The sequence below is a fragment of the Macaca fascicularis genome, chromosome 1 (genome assembly GCF_037993035.2).
Source record: "Macaca fascicularis isolate 582-1 chromosome 1, T2T-MFA8v1.1".
Taxonomy (NCBI): domain Eukaryota; kingdom Metazoa; phylum Chordata; class Mammalia; order Primates; family Cercopithecidae; genus Macaca; species Macaca fascicularis.
Genome location: NC_088375.1, coordinates 209,155,865 through 209,173,665, shown reverse-complemented (window position 1 = coordinate 209,173,665; position 17,801 = coordinate 209,155,865). Strand labels below are relative to the sequence as shown.

The 17,801-nt window shown below is 46.5% G+C and overlaps 1 protein-coding gene across 18 annotated transcripts in view; it reads right to left on the bottom strand.

The window, feature by feature from the left end:
• Window positions 1-17,801, bottom strand: part of PAFAH2 (platelet activating factor acetylhydrolase 2) — a 41,871-nt gene that overhangs the window by 15,395 nt on the left and 8,675 nt on the right. For 5 of the 18 annotated variants that reach the window (XM_005544375.5, XM_005544374.5, XM_015440436.4 and 2 more), the window contains exons 2-8: window positions 16,054-16,190; window positions 14,768-14,921; window positions 13,558-13,654; window positions 8,889-8,957; window positions 8,375-8,516; window positions 6,793-6,906; window positions 1,133-1,224 (exon numbers count right to left, since the gene is read on the bottom strand). In XM_005544375.5, the coding sequence (XP_005544432.2) occupies window positions 1,133-1,224; window positions 6,793-6,906; window positions 8,375-8,516; window positions 8,889-8,957; window positions 13,558-13,654; window positions 14,768-14,921; window positions 16,054-16,143 (758 nt within the window). In that variant the 5' untranslated portion in view covers window positions 16,144-16,190. The remainder of the gene's footprint in view (window positions 1-1,132; window positions 1,225-6,792; window positions 6,907-8,374; window positions 8,517-8,888; window positions 8,958-13,557; window positions 13,655-14,767; window positions 14,922-16,053; window positions 16,191-17,801) is intronic. The other 13 variants (XR_012424231.1, XR_012424232.1, XM_074016234.1 and 10 more) reach the window with 7 other exon arrangements.

The following is a 17,801-nucleotide window of genomic DNA, read 5'->3' as shown; positions in this document are numbered from 1 at the left end:
CAAGACCCTGTCTCAAAGGGAAAAAAATAAAACTAAAAACCTGGATTTCCTCTCTTTCCTTCACCTCCCACATGACCAAGTCCTGACAACTCTAAAACATATCCTGACTCCAGTCACTTCTCTCCATCCCACTATCTCAATCCTGATGTAAATTTATCATCTCTCACGTTGACTCTGAAACAGCATCTCTCTAACGAGCCTCCAGGCTTTCAGTCTTGTCCTGCTACAATCCATTCTTCACACAGTAGCCAGAAGGATCTTTTAAAATGTAAGACTGATATTTCTCTGTTGAAAATCTTCAACAGTTTCCCATCATACTTAGAATAAAATCTACACCTCCTTACCCTGGCCAAACGACCCCGTGATCTGGCCCCTGCTTCTCTTTCTGATCACAGCCTAAATTGCCTCCCCCTCACTCACTATGCTCCTCCCACCCTAACACAAAAAGCTTCTTTCCACCGCAGGGCCTTTGCATTAGCTATTCCTGCTGGCTGGAAATATCTTCCTCTAGATCTTCACACAGCTGGCTTCTTTGCCTTTCCAGTCTTGGTTTCACTTTCTCAGAGACATATCAGCCTCTTTTCTTTTCTCTGTTTTTTTTGAGACAGGGTCTTGCTCTACTGCCCAGGCTGAAAGTGGTGCGGTCAGAGCTCACTGTAACCTCGAACTCCTGGGCTCAAGTGATCCCCCTGCCTCAGCCTTCAAAGTAGCTGGAACTACAGGCATGCACTATAACACTTGGCTAAGTTTTGTTTTTTCCTTTTTTAAATTTTTTGTAGAGACGGAGTCTTGTGATGTTTCCTAGGCTGATCACAAACTCTTGGCTTCAAGCAATCCTCCTGCCTCAGCCTCCCAAAGATCTGGGGTTACAGGAGTGAGCCATCATGCTCAGCCTTATTTTTCTTCATTGCACTTTGGTCACGGGGATTTTATTATCTATTGGCTTTTTCACTACTCTGTCTCCTCCCACAATAATATAATCCCATGAAATCAGAGATCTTGTTTTCTTGTTTAACCACTGAATCCTCAGTCCCTAAACAGTGCCAAGAATATAGTACTTGTGTAACAAATACTTGCTAAATGAATAAATGGTGTATGGAGCTAAGCACAGCAACACTACTAGGAAACTCACCGAAATTGGATCTCCTTAGCCAAAGCCAGAATAGCAGTGGCCCCTCCAAATGAATGTCCCATCACAGCCACACGGCTCATGTCAATGTTGCCCTGAGGAAAGCGGAGAACTTAGCCAAGTCAGAAACTCAGGACTGCTTCTTTAGGAATTCATCAGGAACAAGAGGAAGAAATGTGATGCAATGAGGCCAAAGGCACAATACAGCAAGCGAGTCCACCAACACCACACTATCAAGAATCTCTTGCCTATGGAAGGGGCAACAGTCAAGCAATCCTTAGACTGAACAGCCTTGTGTAGGCAGGAATTGTGAAAACCATACTTTTCATGTTTACTTTTGTAATCTCACCACCTAACAATAGTGGACCAGGGTAGACATTCAAATATCTATGAATAGGCCAGGTGCAGTGGCTCATGCCTATAATCCCAACACTCTGGGAGGCCAAGGCGGGCAGATTGCTTGAGCTTAGGAGTTTGAGACCAGCCAGGGCTCAAACATGGCAAAACCTTGTCTCTACAAAAAAGTACAAAAATTATCTGGGCATGGTGGTGTACACGTATGGTCCCAGCTACTCAGGAGGCTGAGGTGAGAGGACTGCTTGAGCTCAGGAGGTTGAGGCTGCAGTGAGCCATGATTGCACCACTGCATTCCAGCCTGGGTTACAGAGTGAGACCCTGTCTCAAAAAAAAAACAAAAAACAAAAAAACAACCATCTATGAAGACATGAATGGCTCGAAATGGTCAGATTCCACATTGACCCATTGGTTTATGAGCACGTTCAGAATAAGAGCCTCCTCCATCCTCCAGAATCTCCACCTTATAAACTGGTCTAAGGGTCCATGACACATGGACTGAACTGAGGGTGAAACAGGGATGCTCCTGCTGCCCGTCCATTGTGCTCTGGAGCAAAGACTGCTTGTGCAGAAGCCAGGGCAGGTTCTCCTTCCTCTCTGGATATCTGTCGTGATTTTTATCCAAAGTCAAGGGAAGAGTGAGTCTGTGCACGCTAACATGCTCCGCACATATCTATTTCTGGTCATCCCCAGAAGCCTTCAGGGTATGGTTATATAAAAAGCCACTGCAGCTGCTCGCTAAGGGGCTCAGGAGACCTCTCCAGGCTCTACGGCCCAGGCTCTGCTCTGAACTTTTGCTCTGCTCTCCCCAGTGTCTATTCCAAGGCTTTGTACCTAAATCCTCCCCCTTCACTCAGTACCCTCAGATCAGCATCTTGGTTGGACGGCCTCTTCAGCATTTTAAAAAACCTCTAAAATCAGAGGTATACAAAGAAGTCTCCCACTTACCCTGTTTTTTTCTACATGGTTGCCTGCCACCTACCTCCAAACAGGTAACAGTTTCTTATGTGTCCCTGAGGAGATTGCTTATATTCATAGGTCAACTTGAATATACACTTTCCCTCTTTTCATACACACGGCGGTGTATCTTTTTGTACATAAAAACATTAGTACATAAAGAGTTTCCACATCCTTTTTCACAGCGACTTGGCCATGGGACAGACAGCTAGCTGATCACCAAATCTTTTCCTCTTGTTCCTGGTCTCACAGCTAAACTATTTCCCAGCAGTTAGGCAAGGACTTGTGATTGTTCTAGCCAACAGAATGTGAGCAAAAGTGCTATCTCTACTTCCAGACCTGGTCCATAAATTGTCTCATACAAACCTCTATGCCCTTTCCCATTCTGTTGGCTTAATGCAAACAACAAATTTGGGATTCACAAATTTTGTGAGAGGGTAGAGCCATAAGAAATTATAAAAGGAGCAGGGATCCCTGAGTTGCCTCTTATACAGGAGCACCCATATTGAACTTTATGTAGGAGAGAAATACATTTCTACTGTGTTAAGCCACTGAAATGTGGGGCTTACACACTCTAGCAATTAGCATTAACCAAGTAAACACATCCACTGTCCCATAATTAAACCAGTTCCCTCACTGGTGAACGTTTAGATTACTATCAAACTTTTGCCATAACAAACAACACTGGAATGAACAACACTGTCCATCTATTACGCTGCATGTGTGCAGGTATTTATTTGTAGGATAAATTCCCCAAACTGGAAATTACTGGGTCAAAGAAACATATGCATTTGTACTGCTGATGATATCAATTGCCAAATGCTCTCCATGGGACGATTTGTGTTCTCACCAGCAATGTAGGAGAATATCTACTTGCCCACAACTTTGTTAACAGAGTGAGTAATCAATTTTTGGATCTTACTCAATTTGATAGATGAAAATGTACTTAGCTTTTTTTTCATGCTGTATTTCCCCCAGAAGGCTACCCTCTTAACTGATCTAACTGGACTGTAGCCTGCCATTTTCCAATTTTTTTTTTTTTTTGAGATAGAGTCTCACTTTGTCACCCAGGCTGCAGTGCAGTGGCACGATCTAGGCTCACTGCAACCTCCACCTCCTAGGCTCAAGGTCAAGCAATTCTCGTGCTTCAGCTTCCCGAGTAGCTGGAACTATAGGCATATGTCACCACGCCCAACTAAATTTTTTTTTTTTTTTTGAGATGGAGTTTTGCTCTTGTTGCTCAGACTAAGTGCAATGGCGTGGTCTCAGCTCATTGCAATCTCCACCTCCCAGGTACAAGCAATTCTCCTGCCTCCGCCTCCCGAGTAGCTGGGATCACAGGTGCCTGCCACCACGCCCAGCTAAATTTTTTGTATTTTTAGTAGAGACGGGGTTTCACCACATTGGCCAGGCTGGTCTCGAACTCCTGACCTCAGGTGGTCAGGCTGCCTCAGCGTCCCAAAGTGCTGGGATTATAGGCGTGAGCCACCACGCCCGGCCTGAATTTTGTATTTTTAGTAGAAATGGGGTTTCGCCATGTTGACCAGGCTGGTATTGAACTCCTGGGCTCAAGCGATCCACCCGACTCAGCCTCCCAAACTGTTGGGATTACAGGCGTGAGCCTGGCTTCCCAGTGCCTTTCTCAGGCTCACAGGCATGCAGGCCCGGACCTCAGTGTCCAGGGCACCTCTGACTCTCATGCAGGTTGATGACATGAACACTGTAGTTGGTAAAGCACTCTAGATTCCAGGGTCTGTCTTACCTACTGGGCATGCAGGTAGATTGCTTCTTCCTGGAGGATATTACCAAAACCTTTAAAATATACATTCTGAAGGTTTGGGGCACACAGCATAGGCTGTAGAATCAAAAAGCCCCAATTTCATGTTTGACTCTACCACTTACTTAGCTGGGTACTCTTGGGTTCTTAGCCTTTTTGATCCTTGGTTTCTTTCTAGGTAAAGAGGTACAAATGCTTACTGCATAAGTTTGTGGGAGGAGCTCTTAAAATAGCAAGTCTCATAAAGCAGTAATTGTAAATATATAAGTTTGGGTTTTTTTTGGGTTTTTTTTGTTTCTTTTTTTGAGACGGCGTCTCGTGCCGTCTCCCAGGCTGGAGTGCAGTGGCGCGATCTCGGCTCACTGCAAGCTCCGCCTCCCGGGTTCACGCCATTCTCCTGCCTCAGCCTCCGGAGTAGCTGGGACTACAGGCGCCCGCCACTTCGCCCGGCTAGTTTTTTTGTATTTTTTAGTAGAGACGGGGTTTCACTGTGTTAGCCAGGATGGTCTCGATCTCCTGACCTTGTGATCCGCCTGTCTCGGCCTCCCAAAGTGCTGGGATTACAGGCTTGAGCCACCGCGCCCGGCCAGTATTTTTTTTTTGAGACAGTGGCGCTCTGTCATCAGGTTGGAGCACAATGGTGCAATCTCAGCTCACTGCAACCTCTGATCCATGGGTTCAAGTGATTCTCCTGCCTCAGCCTCCTGAGTAGCCAGGACTATATGCCCAGCTAATTTTTGTATTTTTAGTAGAGACGGGGTTTCACCATGTTGGCCAGGATGGTCTCAATCTCTTGACCTTGTGATCTGCCCACCTCAGCCTCCCAAAATGCTGGGGTTACAGGTGTGAGCCACCGCACCTGGCCGTATTTTTTATATACATATATACACACACACACACACCATTCTTATTCACACAATACAATATGACATGGCTATTAAAAATCATGCAGTTGGGTGCAGTGGCTCACATCTGTAATCCCAACACTTTGTGAGGCCAAGGCAGGTGGATTGCCTGGGCCCAGGAGTTTGAGACCAGCCTGGGAAACATGGTGAAACCCCATCTCTACAAAATACAAAAAATTAGCTGGGCATGGTGGCGGGCGCCTGCAGTCCCAGCTACTTGGGAGACTGTGATAGCTACAGTGAGTGGTGATCACACCACTGTACTCCAGCCTCGGTGACAGAGTGAGGCCCTGTCTCAAAAATAAATAAATAAATAAAAATAAATAATAAAAGTCAAGCTATACAGCAGGATTGCTTAAGCCTAAGAGTTTGAGTCCAGCCTGGGCAGATAGCAAGATCTTGTCTCTAAAAAAATTTTTTTTAAATCATGCCATAGAAAAATATTAATTGGCATAAGAAGATACTAATACTGTCTTGCTAAATGAAAATAAGGCCACAAAACAGCTTGTATTAAATGATAACATAATTGTGTAAAAAATATATATACACATATTAATACATGTAAAAATAACTGGAAGGAAAAATATCAAAATATTGAAAAAGGTTTTTCATTTTTCTTCATGCTTTTGTGAAATTTCTTGGTTCTCTGAATAGAGCCTGAATGACTTTTGAAATTATGGACAAAAAAAGATTGGGTGGGGGTGGGGCATAAAGAATGTATCTTCATAAGCACCAAATTTCATGGCCAGGATGGTTTTATACCCTCCTGGGAGGGTTCTTGGGATTCCCTCAAAGGAAGGACTGAGCCTGCAGTGGACACAGGATGTTTGCTGCTCAGTAGCCTGAATCTTCTTCCCACCATCCATCTGGCCTTGTGGGCGTTCAATCATCTGACCCAGAAGTGGGAATGTAACCTAGGCAGGCCAATCGGAATACCCTCTCCCTCTGACACAGGGACTAGCCCAGAGGGGCATAAGACCCACATAGGGTCACAGCTTTCCCAGATTAGTGGAAACTAAGACAGTCTCTTTTCTTTTTAAACCTGGAGCTGAGGCCGGGTGTGGTGGCTCACGCCTGTAATCCCAGCACTTTGGGAGGTCGAGATGGGCAGATCACCTGAGGTTAGGAGTTCGAAACCAGCCTGGCCAACATGGTGAAACTCTGTCTCTAGTAAAAACACAAAAATTATCCAGGTGTAGTGGTAGGCGCCTGTAATCCCAGTGACTTGGGAGGCTGAGGCAGGAGAATCGCTTGAACTCAGGAGGCGGAGGTTGCAGTAAGCCAAGATTGCGCCATTGCACTCCAGACAAGAGCGAGACTTTGTCTCAAAAAAAAAAAAAAGGCAAAAAACCTGGAGCTGTAAGTTGATGTGCAGGCTTGAACTGCTAGCAACCACCTTTCTTGCCTAAAGGAGACAGTCTGGTGAGAAAACCACATATACACAGAGAAACCGAGCCAGGAGAGGGGAGAGAAGAGTACCAGGGCTTTGATGATAATATCTGAGACCCTGGGTCTAACTACACTGGCCTAAAGTTGGCCTTTGGTCTTCTTGGTAGTTATATGAGCCAATCAATTCTCTTTTGGTTTATACCAGTTAGTTAGGTTTCTGTTACTTGTAACCGAGAAAGCCCTGAATACTGGGCTCTAGGTCATATCAATTGCTTTCATACCTTCAAAGTCATCAGATCCAAGCCACCAGGCAAGATGTTGAAGACAGTCTGCCCAGCAGTGACCTCTTGCAGGATCTTCAATACCCGTAAACACTCGCTTACCCGTTGATGCACCTGCAACAAAGACAGTCCCAGTGGGACTGGAACACTCCGCAACTGTCCAGCGAGAATCTCCCTCACATACAGAGCCAAGGAAGAATGCACAGATAGTCTGCCCACCCATGCCTCACCAAGCATCTTGGGCGCCACATCCTGAGAAAGGCTCAGCTACCTTGTAGCTCACATAAGCACTGCCCAACAGCATAACAGACTCAGCCCTGTTGTTTGGACTCTACCTACCTAACCACAGGGCTGTCAGAAGGATCCAACGAGATGATGTACATGAAAGCATTTTAAAAACAAAAGGAATTAAGAGTGCTGTTATTAGCAATCCAGTACTGGATTCCACTGACCATTTACATCAGACATCTATTGTTTTTGTCTCCCAAGCACTTACCCCACTTCCTTCTCCCGTTAACCCTGCCTTTTGAGGATGGCCTTCCCACCCCCAATCAAACAATGCATTTCTGGTGGGAACTTCCCATTTTGTTACTTCTCCCCAGGCCTGGAATCCCTCTCCAGGATTTTTCAAACTGCAGTTTGGCACCAGGGTAGGGGACTGAGGGATCAACTCAAACACAGTCCTATTCTCATAGGTGACAAAGCTGAACACACACAAGGTCAGAGCTGTCAAGAGCTATGGTTCTGACTGGGTGCCATGGCTCACACCTATAACTCCAGCACTTTGGGCGGCCACAGTGGGAGGAGAGCTTGAGCTCAGGAGTTTGAGACCAGCCTGGGAAACATAGCAAGACCCCATCTCTATTAAAAAAGAAAAATTGTGTGGTGGTGTGTACCTGTAGTCCTAGCTACTCGGGAGGCTGAGGTGGGAGGGTCACTTGAGCCTAGGAGATTGACATTGCTATTGAGCCATGGTGGTGCCACTGCACTCTAGCCTGGGTGATAGAGTAAGACTCTGTCTCAAAAAAATAAAAATTAAAACAAAGTAGCTGGGCATAGTGGTGCATGCCTGTAGTCCCAGCTACTCAAGATGCTGAGGTAGGAAGATCTCTTGAGCCCAGAAGATTGAGACTGCAGTGAGCCGTGATCATGCCACTGCACTCCAATCTGGGTGACAAAGCAAGACTCCGTCTCAAAAAAAAAAAAAACTTATGGTTCTAACTTTGGAAAGTAGGCAAGTTTGAAGATGAGACCCATCAACCAAGAGAGAGACAGAAATGAGGATGGAGAACAAATCCTGACGGCATTCGAGTCTGGTTCCAATTGTCCTACTCTTCCTCATATAAGTCTACTTATATGAGCCCATCATTCCGTTTTTTTGCCTAAGTAAATCTAAGTTGGGTTTCTGTCACAGCAATTGCAAGAGTCCTGATTAAAATCCTATGTATTTCCACTGATGTGGCAAACTCAGACCCACTATGACTGACATTTCAAAAGAGGGTTAACTAAAAGTCTTGCTATCAAATATAGTAGGGAGAGGACAGACTCATTAACTCTCCTTCCCCAACTGGCACAAACTTACCTGGGGATTCCGAACATGAAATTCCTTCTCCCCTTCCTCAACTCGACGGAAAGGGATCCATTCCTCCTCCAGCGACTCATTGGTGGGCTGGTTCTCTTCTGGGGCCTGCTTGCAGAAATAGGTGGTTGCCGCTGACCGGTCCCTGAAATACACACATCATCAGAGAGAAACCAGAAAACATTCTTGAGCTTATTTTTCCCCTTTACCAAAGCCTCCCTTTCATCCAGAAGGCTCTAGATCACCCTTTGGCTAGTAGGGAAGGAGATCTGGGGCATGCATAGGAAAGTGGAAAAAATATGGATTTTAGAGACAGACCTGGGTTTGAATTCCAACTCAGCTGTGTCACTTTTGGCAAATTATTTAACATCTTTAAACCTTGGTTTTCTCTTCTTTAAAAGGGGTATAATGCTGGCTTGCATGGTTGTCGAAAGGGTTAGAAATAGTACATTGATAGGGGACTAGCCTCTATCCTAGCTCACTGCAGGCACTCAATCCATGACGGCTCATCCCTCACCTGTGCTCTGGCACAGCAACCACAAAGCCGTGTGAGGCCAGCTCCATGCAGAAGGCTGAATACAAAGTCCTGGAGATTCAGAAAGGAACAAGGAAAAAGGATCAAAAGAACAGCCGAGTCTTCACCCTTATTCCAACCATGCTCTGCTAGCAGCCATCTTGTGGAACTACCATATCAACCTTAACTGTTTACCTCTGGCTTCCTTTCACTTGAGAGAGAAATAAACATTACCATATTTAAGTCATTATTACTTGGGAGTTTTCTGTTAAATACAACTTGCCCAATTTCTAATTGATACAGGGAGATCAGGTTCTTAAGTTCCTTTTCACCTTCTCCCGCTTTTCCAGGGAAGGCAATGAACTGGACTTCAGAGCCAGAGAGATTTCTTTTTTTTTTTTTTTTGAGACGGAGTCTCACTCTGTTGCCCAGGCTGGAGTACAATGGGACTATCTCGGCTCACTGCAACCTCCACTTCCCGGAGTCAAGTGATTCTCCTGCCTCAGCCTCCTGAGTAGCTGGAATTATAGGCGAGCGCCACCACACCCAGCTAATTTTTTTTTTTTTTTTTTTTTTTGTATTTTTAGTAGAGATGGGGTTTCACCATGTTGGTCAGGCTGGTCTCAAACTCCTGACCTTGTGATCCGCCCACCTCGGCCTCCCAAAATGCTGGGATTACAGGCATGAGTCACGGTGCCCGGCCAGCCAGAGAGATTTCTGATCCTTTCCCAGTTCAAACTGTCACCTTGGGCAAGTCTGCCTTCCAGAGCCTGTTTGCCCAGTTGAAAAATAGGCATCCCTGCCTGTGCACTTCACAGGGCTATGTGGGACTCAAATGAGACAATGGCACACTGAGAATGGTTAGGTATTTAACTGCACATATTCCTCCCTCGGATAGGAAACCATAGGTCCATGACCCATGGGCAGGATTTCAGAGCCTGAATTAACCACAGATGCAATGAGAGGAAACAATGTTCCTTATCCTCCCTTTCTTTTTCCTTGGAATTTCACTCTGGTTAATGAGAGTATTTATAACTGACTCGCCCAGGTCTAATGAAGTGTGAAGTCTCAATACAGATTCTTAGATCAAAAGGACCACCTCCAAAGTGCTCCTGTTGGCCTAGGAGGAAAAGGTTTCTTTGCTTCTTTTCCCTGCGAGACTATAATCTTCCTGAAGGTAGGAACTCTCTTGTCTTCACTACTGAATGCCCAGCCCTGGCACACAGCACGTACTCAATTTATTGAACAAGAAAGCAGCATCAAAAACCATCTACTTGGCCAGGCGCGGTGGCTCAAGCCTGTAATCCCAGCACTTTGGGAGGCCGAGACGGGCGGATCACGAGGTCAGGAGATCAAGACCATCCTGGCGAACACGGTGAAACCCCGTCTCTACTAAAAAATACAAAAAACTAGCCGGGTGAGGTGGCGGGCTCCTGTAGTCCCAGCTACTCGGGAGGCTGAGGCAGGAGAATGGCGTGAACCCGGGAGGCGGAGCTTGCAGTGAGCTGAGATCCGGCCACTGCACTCCAGCCTGGGCGACAGAGCGAGACTCCGTCTCAAAAAAAAAAAAAAAAACCACCTACTTGCCTTTCTAACCTCATCTCCATGTTTACTCTCCACTTTCTGCCATGGGCTACAGTTACGGGAGTCTTTGTTCCTGCTCCTCTAGCAGATGCAATTTCCTCGATTTGTTAATCTTGGTATGTCCCACCTTCCTCTCATGCCAACGGGCTGGCACAGAGCAGGTGCTCCACAGATGTCTGCTGAATGAATGAGAACCTAGCACAGTACAGCCCTTGTATTCATTCAATAAATACTTATGGGTAAACAACTACTTTCCAGGCACCGTCCTAGAAGCCGGAGCAATAGAGGATAGATGTGGTCTCTGCCTTCAGAGGGCTTACAATCTAGTGAAGAAGACAGGCATTAAAGAATAATTACACAAGTAATTAATTCATTGCAATTATGTTAAATGCTGAGAAGTATAGATTGTCTTATGAAAGCACATTCTGGAAAAATTAACCTAATATAATATAGGTGTCAGGATGGGTGTTCCTAGGACAATGACATCCAAACTAAGATCTTAAAGGTAATCTGGAATTAGCAGGAAAAGACGGAAAGGGGGAAGAGGAAGAGAAGAGCAGAACAGTGAATAGTCCAGGCAAAAAGATCAGCCACAAAGCACAGCACAGATGAAGACAGCGAGGCAGGAAATAATGCAGTGCCTTTCAGTAAGTGAAAGAAGGCCATTTTGTCTGGAGAGCTACAGTGGGACAAATAGCAAGGAACAGGCCTAGAAACTTTGTCTTGGACCTACATCGAGGTAAGACCATGAAAAGAACTGAATTAAGTTCAAAGAGCTATTAATTTTTTTTCTTTTTTTCTTTTTTTTTTTTGAGATGGAGTTTTGATCTTGTTGCCCAGGCTGGAGTGCAATGGCACAATCTCGGCTCACTGCAACCTCCATCTCCCAAGTTCAAGCAATTCTCCTGCCTCAGCCTCCCAAGTAGCTGGGATTACAGGTGTGTGCCACCACACCCGGCTAATTTTTTGTATTTTTAGTAGAGACAGGGTTTCACCACATTGGTCAGGTTAGTCTCGAACTCCCAACCTCAGGTGATCCACCTGCCTCGGCCTCCCAAAGTGCTGGGATTACAGGCATGGGCCACCATGCCCAGCCAAAAACTTTTAAGTGGGAAGACACATTCATTCATTCACTCAACAAATATTTATTGAGTACCTATTATATGCTGGGCACTGCTTTGAGTGCTAGAATGACAAGATCATATTTCGTTTTAAAATAGATCTCCCTGCCAGGCACGGTGGCTCACGCCTGTAATCCCAGAACTTTGGGAGGCCGAGGCAGGCGGATCACGAGGTCAGGAGATCGAAACCATCCTGGCTAACACGGTGAAACCTCGTCTCTACTAAAAATACAAAAAACTAGCTGGGCATGGTGGCAGGCGCCTGTAGTCCCAGCTACTCGGGAGGTTGAGGCAGGAGAATGGCGTGAACCTGGGAGGTGGAGCTTGTAGTGAGCTGAGATCACACTACTGCACTCCAGCCTGGGCGACAGAGCGAGACTCTGTCTCAAAAAAAAAAAAAAAAAATAGATCTCCCTGCCGGGCGTGGTGGCTCATGCCTTTAATCCTAGTACTTTGGGAGGCTGAGGCAGATGGATTGCCTGAGGTCACGAGTTTAAGACTAGTCTGGCTAACATGGTGAAGCCCCGTCTCTACAAAAATTAGCCGGGCATGGTGGTGGGTGCCTATAATCCCAGTTACTCAGAGGCTGAGGCAGGAGAATCGCTTGAACCCAGAAGGCTGAGGTTGCAGTGAGCAGAGATCATGCCACTGCACGACTGGGCGTGATCAATGGCTCAAGCAATGCTCCTACCTCAGCAACTGAGGCGACTGAGTGAGACTCCGTCTCAGGGAAAAAAAAAAAAAAAAATCTCCGTAGCTACAGTGTGGACAATGGTTTGGGGGCTAGGAGGCAAAAACAGATGCCTTTGAGATGTGCAACATTCTGGGACCTAAACTAGACATATATGTTGATGGATGAACAGACAGAGAGAAAATTCAAAAATTTAAATAGGAACACATGTACTACAGTTATTAAACTATATAATATACCAAGGTGCAGAAATCAGAATTCATGGGAAGAATTCTAAATGAATAATGAAACTTAGGCCAAAGTTTCCCCAGGTCTGGTAAAAGAGATCCTACAGTTCACCACCATCATATCCCTCCACGTAGAGAAAGTGAGAGGAGAACCGACAAGGATGGGAACCTAGTAGGTGTCAATCGAACTGAATCCTCACAAACCGCCCTGTGGGAGCGGCATTCGTCTTTGACAGATGACGGAATCTAAGTTCAGAGAATTATACAACCTTCCCAGGCTCACATAGCGCACAAAGGATGTGGCTGATATTTGCAAGTTAGGCTGCTGGCTCCACAAGTGCAGGGAGCAAGTCTGTCTTATTCGCTACTATGCCAGTGCCACACACAGAGTGGACTCTCATGTTAAATAAATTACTCTTGGTGGGGCACAATGGCTCACGCCTATAATCTCAGCACTTTTGGGAGGCTGGGGCGGGAGGATGACTTGAGCTCAGGAATTCGAGATCAGCATGGGCAACACAGTGAGACCTCGTCTCTGCAAAAAAAAAAAAAAAATTAAAAATAGCCAGGCATGGTGGTACATGCCAGCTACTTGGTGGCTGAGGCAGGAGCATTGCTTGAGCCCAGGAGGTTGAGGCTGCAGTGAGCTGTGATCACGCCACTACACTCCAGCCTGGGCAACAGAGTGAGACTCTGTCTGAAAAAATAAAAATAAAATAAATAAAAGATGCTCTGATCACAAAGCTCATGCTCCTTCTAGCATTTCTGGGCTATTATATAGGAGGAAAGCTAAAAGTGTATATCTATATAAATACTGGACCATGAGAAGTGAAGCATATGAAGGCTGCTGAAAGGCTCCACAAGGTGAAAAGGACTTGAAAAAGGCCTTCCGGAGAAGGTGAACCCAATGCTATGGGACAAAGCAGATGGGAGAGAAGACAGCTAGCAGATGGAAATGTCTTTTTTTTTGCCCTTTGAAAATAAGCTAAGACTCAGCAGCTGTCACCAGGCAAGGAGTATGGCACGGTCTGGGGGAAAGAAGTTCTTACCTGAAGGCTCCTAGGCCATGGGAGAAGATGATCAAGGGGTATCCAGAGTCCTTTGTCTTAAAGGGGCCATTCCAGCTAACAGGCAGGCGACAAGATCCTAGCAGAGACATGGGCTATAGCATATCTGGCTGCCCCAAAGCTGTTATCCCAAGGGCAACCTGAGTATAGGTATGGGTGGGGACATGTGTTTCTCCCCTCTGGACAATCACCATTGGCCCCTGAGCAGCTCAGGGCAGTCAATCACCTATTTTTTTCTCCCTTTCTTCCATAGGAAGAGTGAACACAATAGAAAATGGGAAACTAAGCCAGGCGCGGTGGCTCATGCCTATATTTCCAGCACTTTGGGAGGCCAAGGTGGGTGGATCACAAGGGCAAGAGATCGAGACCAGCCTGGCCAAGCGAAATCCTGTCTCTACTAAAAATACAAAAATTAGCTGGGCGTGGTGGCGGGCTCCTATAATCCCAGCCACTTGGGAGGCTGAGGCAGGAGAATCACTTGAACCTGGGAGGCGGAGGTTGCAGTGAGCTGAGATTGTGCCATTGCACTCCAGCCTGGGTGACAAGAGCAAGATTCAATCTCACAAAAAAAAAAAAAAAGAAAGAAAGAAAGAAAGAAAACGGAAGCTAAGTCCAAAGTGGCAGTACTGAATTCTGGGGTAAACTGCTGAGATGCCAAGGCACTGGGTGGAACTCCTAGGTGTGGGGCCTTTGGGGGAAGTGGATGACTCAATGTTACCCTACTCAGAAGAGGGGTGACCGGAGGGAAAACTGCAGGAGACTGTATGCTCCTTGATAGTTAAGAACCTTTCTTTGATACACACAATAGCTGGCACAGAGTAGGAATTGATACATGAGGAATCGGTGCCATTTATAGAACACATTCTATGTCCCAAGCACTGCACTAGAGGCTTTACGTACATCCCGTACTACAAACCCCCAAAGGCAGGTATTTAGACAGGTTCAGTAACTTGCCCAAACCCCACGGCTAGTAAATTGTAAAGTCTGGATTTGAATCCAGGAAAGTCTAACTCAATCGCCAAAGCTCTTTCATATGTAATTCTCTCCCAATTCTCCACACCACACTGGCTAATGGATGCCCCTTACAAAAGGCTGGACACTGTAGCCTATAAGGTACTGTGTCCACCTAGGGATCTCCCAGGAACAAAACCAAGCAACTGGGAAAGCATGCAGAGGTCAGGCCAGCCCTTACCCACAGCCAGGTTGAACAGCAAGCCCCCCCAGCGCTTATTGAACTGCAGGTACTCGGCCAGGCCAGTACAGTACTCATAGCGGGGAATCCACAGGGGCTGCTCCATGGTCTCCTCGGCCTTTTGGCAGGGGTAGAAGAGTCGAAAGAAGCTCCCCTGTAGGAAAGAAGAGAGCAGCTGCTCGGAGCAAGGAGTCCAGGCTAGATTTCCCAACAGCCACACTCAGCAGGTGTTTGGGGCACCAGCAAAACAGGGAACCTTAAGTTTCAATTAGCATACCTGAATTTTACATTCAGAAATCTGGAAAGAAGCAATTTGATTTTTAGAATACATGTAAAGCTTGTTATTTCAAATAGCCAACTGTATTTTGAATTACATTGTGGGAGGGGGCACCAAAAATATTTGAGTGTTTGGGACAATGAAAGATTTAAATCTGGCACTGAGCCTAAGCCTGGAGGAGCCCCAGGAGTTAGAGATTAGTTCTTGTGCTGAACAGGGTGGCCTTGGTAGCTCATCCAGGCCACTCTGCTAGGACGGCCCTTGGGAAGCAACAGCACACTCATTTCACATGGGAGTAGGTGAGGGGTTACTAGGAAGTGTGTGCCTCTCAAGGGACACAGGAAGTCCAAGGGCTAGCAGAGAAAGACCTAGGAACTAAGTCAGGCACAGTGGCTCACGCCTGTAATCCCAGCACTTTGGGAAGCCGAGGCAGGAGGGTTGCTTGAGGCCAGGAGTTAGACATCAGCCTGGGCAACATAGCAAGACCTCGTCTCTACTATATATACATATATATAAGTTAATTAATTAAAAAGTCCTAGGACCTGATAGAGGACCAGTCCAGAAGTCAAAGCAGGAGAGGAAAACATATCAAGGCAGGAGAGAAAAAAGGAAGCTGTCCCCCTACCCAGGTCAGGGAGTCCAAGGCCAAAGGCACACGCCCATGGCTCTTTCTCTCACACACTCGGATTCTGATATGATTAAAACCCTTCCAAGATCAGGCATCTGCCCTCAAGAAAGGTGAGAGGATCTGCGAGCTTCGTCTAAAGCTAGAGTCCCCCCTTTCCTCTAGGTGGAAAACGAACACATTATCTCTGTCTATTGGGATGTTTCTAATGTTTGGAAAGAGGAAGAAAAAGCTCAGGGAAGACAGAGCTGGGGGCTTGATAACCAAATCCAGACCCGCTCTGATTCAGCTTCCCCACCGTGGGAGTGCAGGATCAGACTTGTGATCAGTAAGTCACGGTGCCGGCAGAAGCAGTGCAAACGGAAGGGAGCTGGGGACACTTACCTGGAGATTCTGACCCTCCATCACATCCCCACAGCCTACGAGGTGGGGTCCTGTGACAGGTGGAAAGCCCACAGACTGGCTGACCCCCATTTCATCACCGGGTGAATCAAATGACTTGCCGGAGCTGAACTTGCTGGCTGGATGGGGGAACATAGAACAGCCGCTTGCTGGCTTCCTCTTGGCTTCCTGTTGCTGATATGTGTTATCTGCTACCCTGTCCGCCCCTCCTTAGCACCTCATCCTCCCTGCCGTCACTCACTGAATCTTGCACCTACTACTTTGCTACATTGCCTTTGCCAAGATTGGGGGTTGTTTTTTATTTATTTTGCTAGGGTGATGAGATGGCTGTGAAGAGGAAAGAGAGCCATCCATACTCCTCACAGCCCATTAACAAATGTTTATCCAGCAGCTACTACGTGTGCAGCACAGCAGTAACTGCTGCAGAGACTGTCACACAGACCTTGCTCTCCTGAGGCTAATAGTAACCACTAAGATCCATTATTTACAGTTAGCACTGTACTGACCTCTTTATAGACATTATATATATTACATCATTTCATTGTCTCAACAACTCTCTGAGGTAGGTACTTTTTTTTTTTTTTTTTTTTTTGAGACAGAGTCTCGCTCTGTTGCTAGGCTGGAGGGCAATGGCATGATCTTAGCTTGCTGCAACCTCCGACTCCCTGGTTCAAGTGATTCTCCTGCCTCAGTCTCCTGAGTAGCTGGGATTACAGGCATGTGCCACCACGCCCAGCTAATTTTCTTTTTTATTTTTAGTAGAGACGGGGTTTCGGCATGTTGGCCAGGATGGTCTCGATCTCCTGACCTCATGATCTACCCACGTCGGCCTCCCAAAGTGCTGGGGTTACAGGCGTGAGTCACCGCGCCCGGCCTGAAGTAGGTACTATTAAGACCCTGTTTTGGCCAGGCGTGGTGGCTTACGCCTGTAATCCCAGCACTTTGGGAGGCTGAGGTGGGCAGATCACCTGGGGTCAGGAGTTGAAGACCAACCTGGCCAACATGGTGAAACCCCATCTCTACTAAAAATACAAAAATTAGCCGGGTGCAGTGGCAGGCACCTATAGTCCCAGCTACTCAGGAAGCTGAGGCAGGAGAATCCTTGAAGATGGGAGGCGGAGGTTGCAGTGAGCTGAAATCGTGCCACTGCACTCCAGTTTGGGTGACAGAGTGAGACCCTGTCTCAAAAAACAAACAAACAAAAAGACCCTGTTTTACAGATGAGGAAACTAAGGCATAAAGAGGTTGAATAACCTTCCCAAGTTACCCAATGGCAAACCCATCTCTGCCTAATCCGGAAGCTAAGTTCTTAACCATTACTGATCCTGCTCAGTGGGGGATTCGGTTATACATATGCAGTCACTGAACTAAGCTCTTTCTTAAAACTGTTTATTTTTTTGAGAGACAGGGTCTTGCTATGTTGTCCAGGCTGGTCTCAAACTCCCAGGCTCACACAATCCTCCTGCCTAGGCCTCCCAAGTAGCTGGGATTGCAGGTAGGAGCCACCACACCCAGCTTTAAACTACTGAATATAGGGTGGCACTTATGCTGGGCCTTTAAAGATGAGGAAGTTGAGAGGCAGGGGAGGAGGAAGAAAGTACATACAGAAAAAAACCTAAGAGGAAAAAGAGCAGAGGTAGGGAAAAGTATGATGTGGGCAGTAGATCAAACAGAAGCTTTCAGCACGACGGGCATGCACGCTCCTGACTAGATAACATTCCTACGGCTCA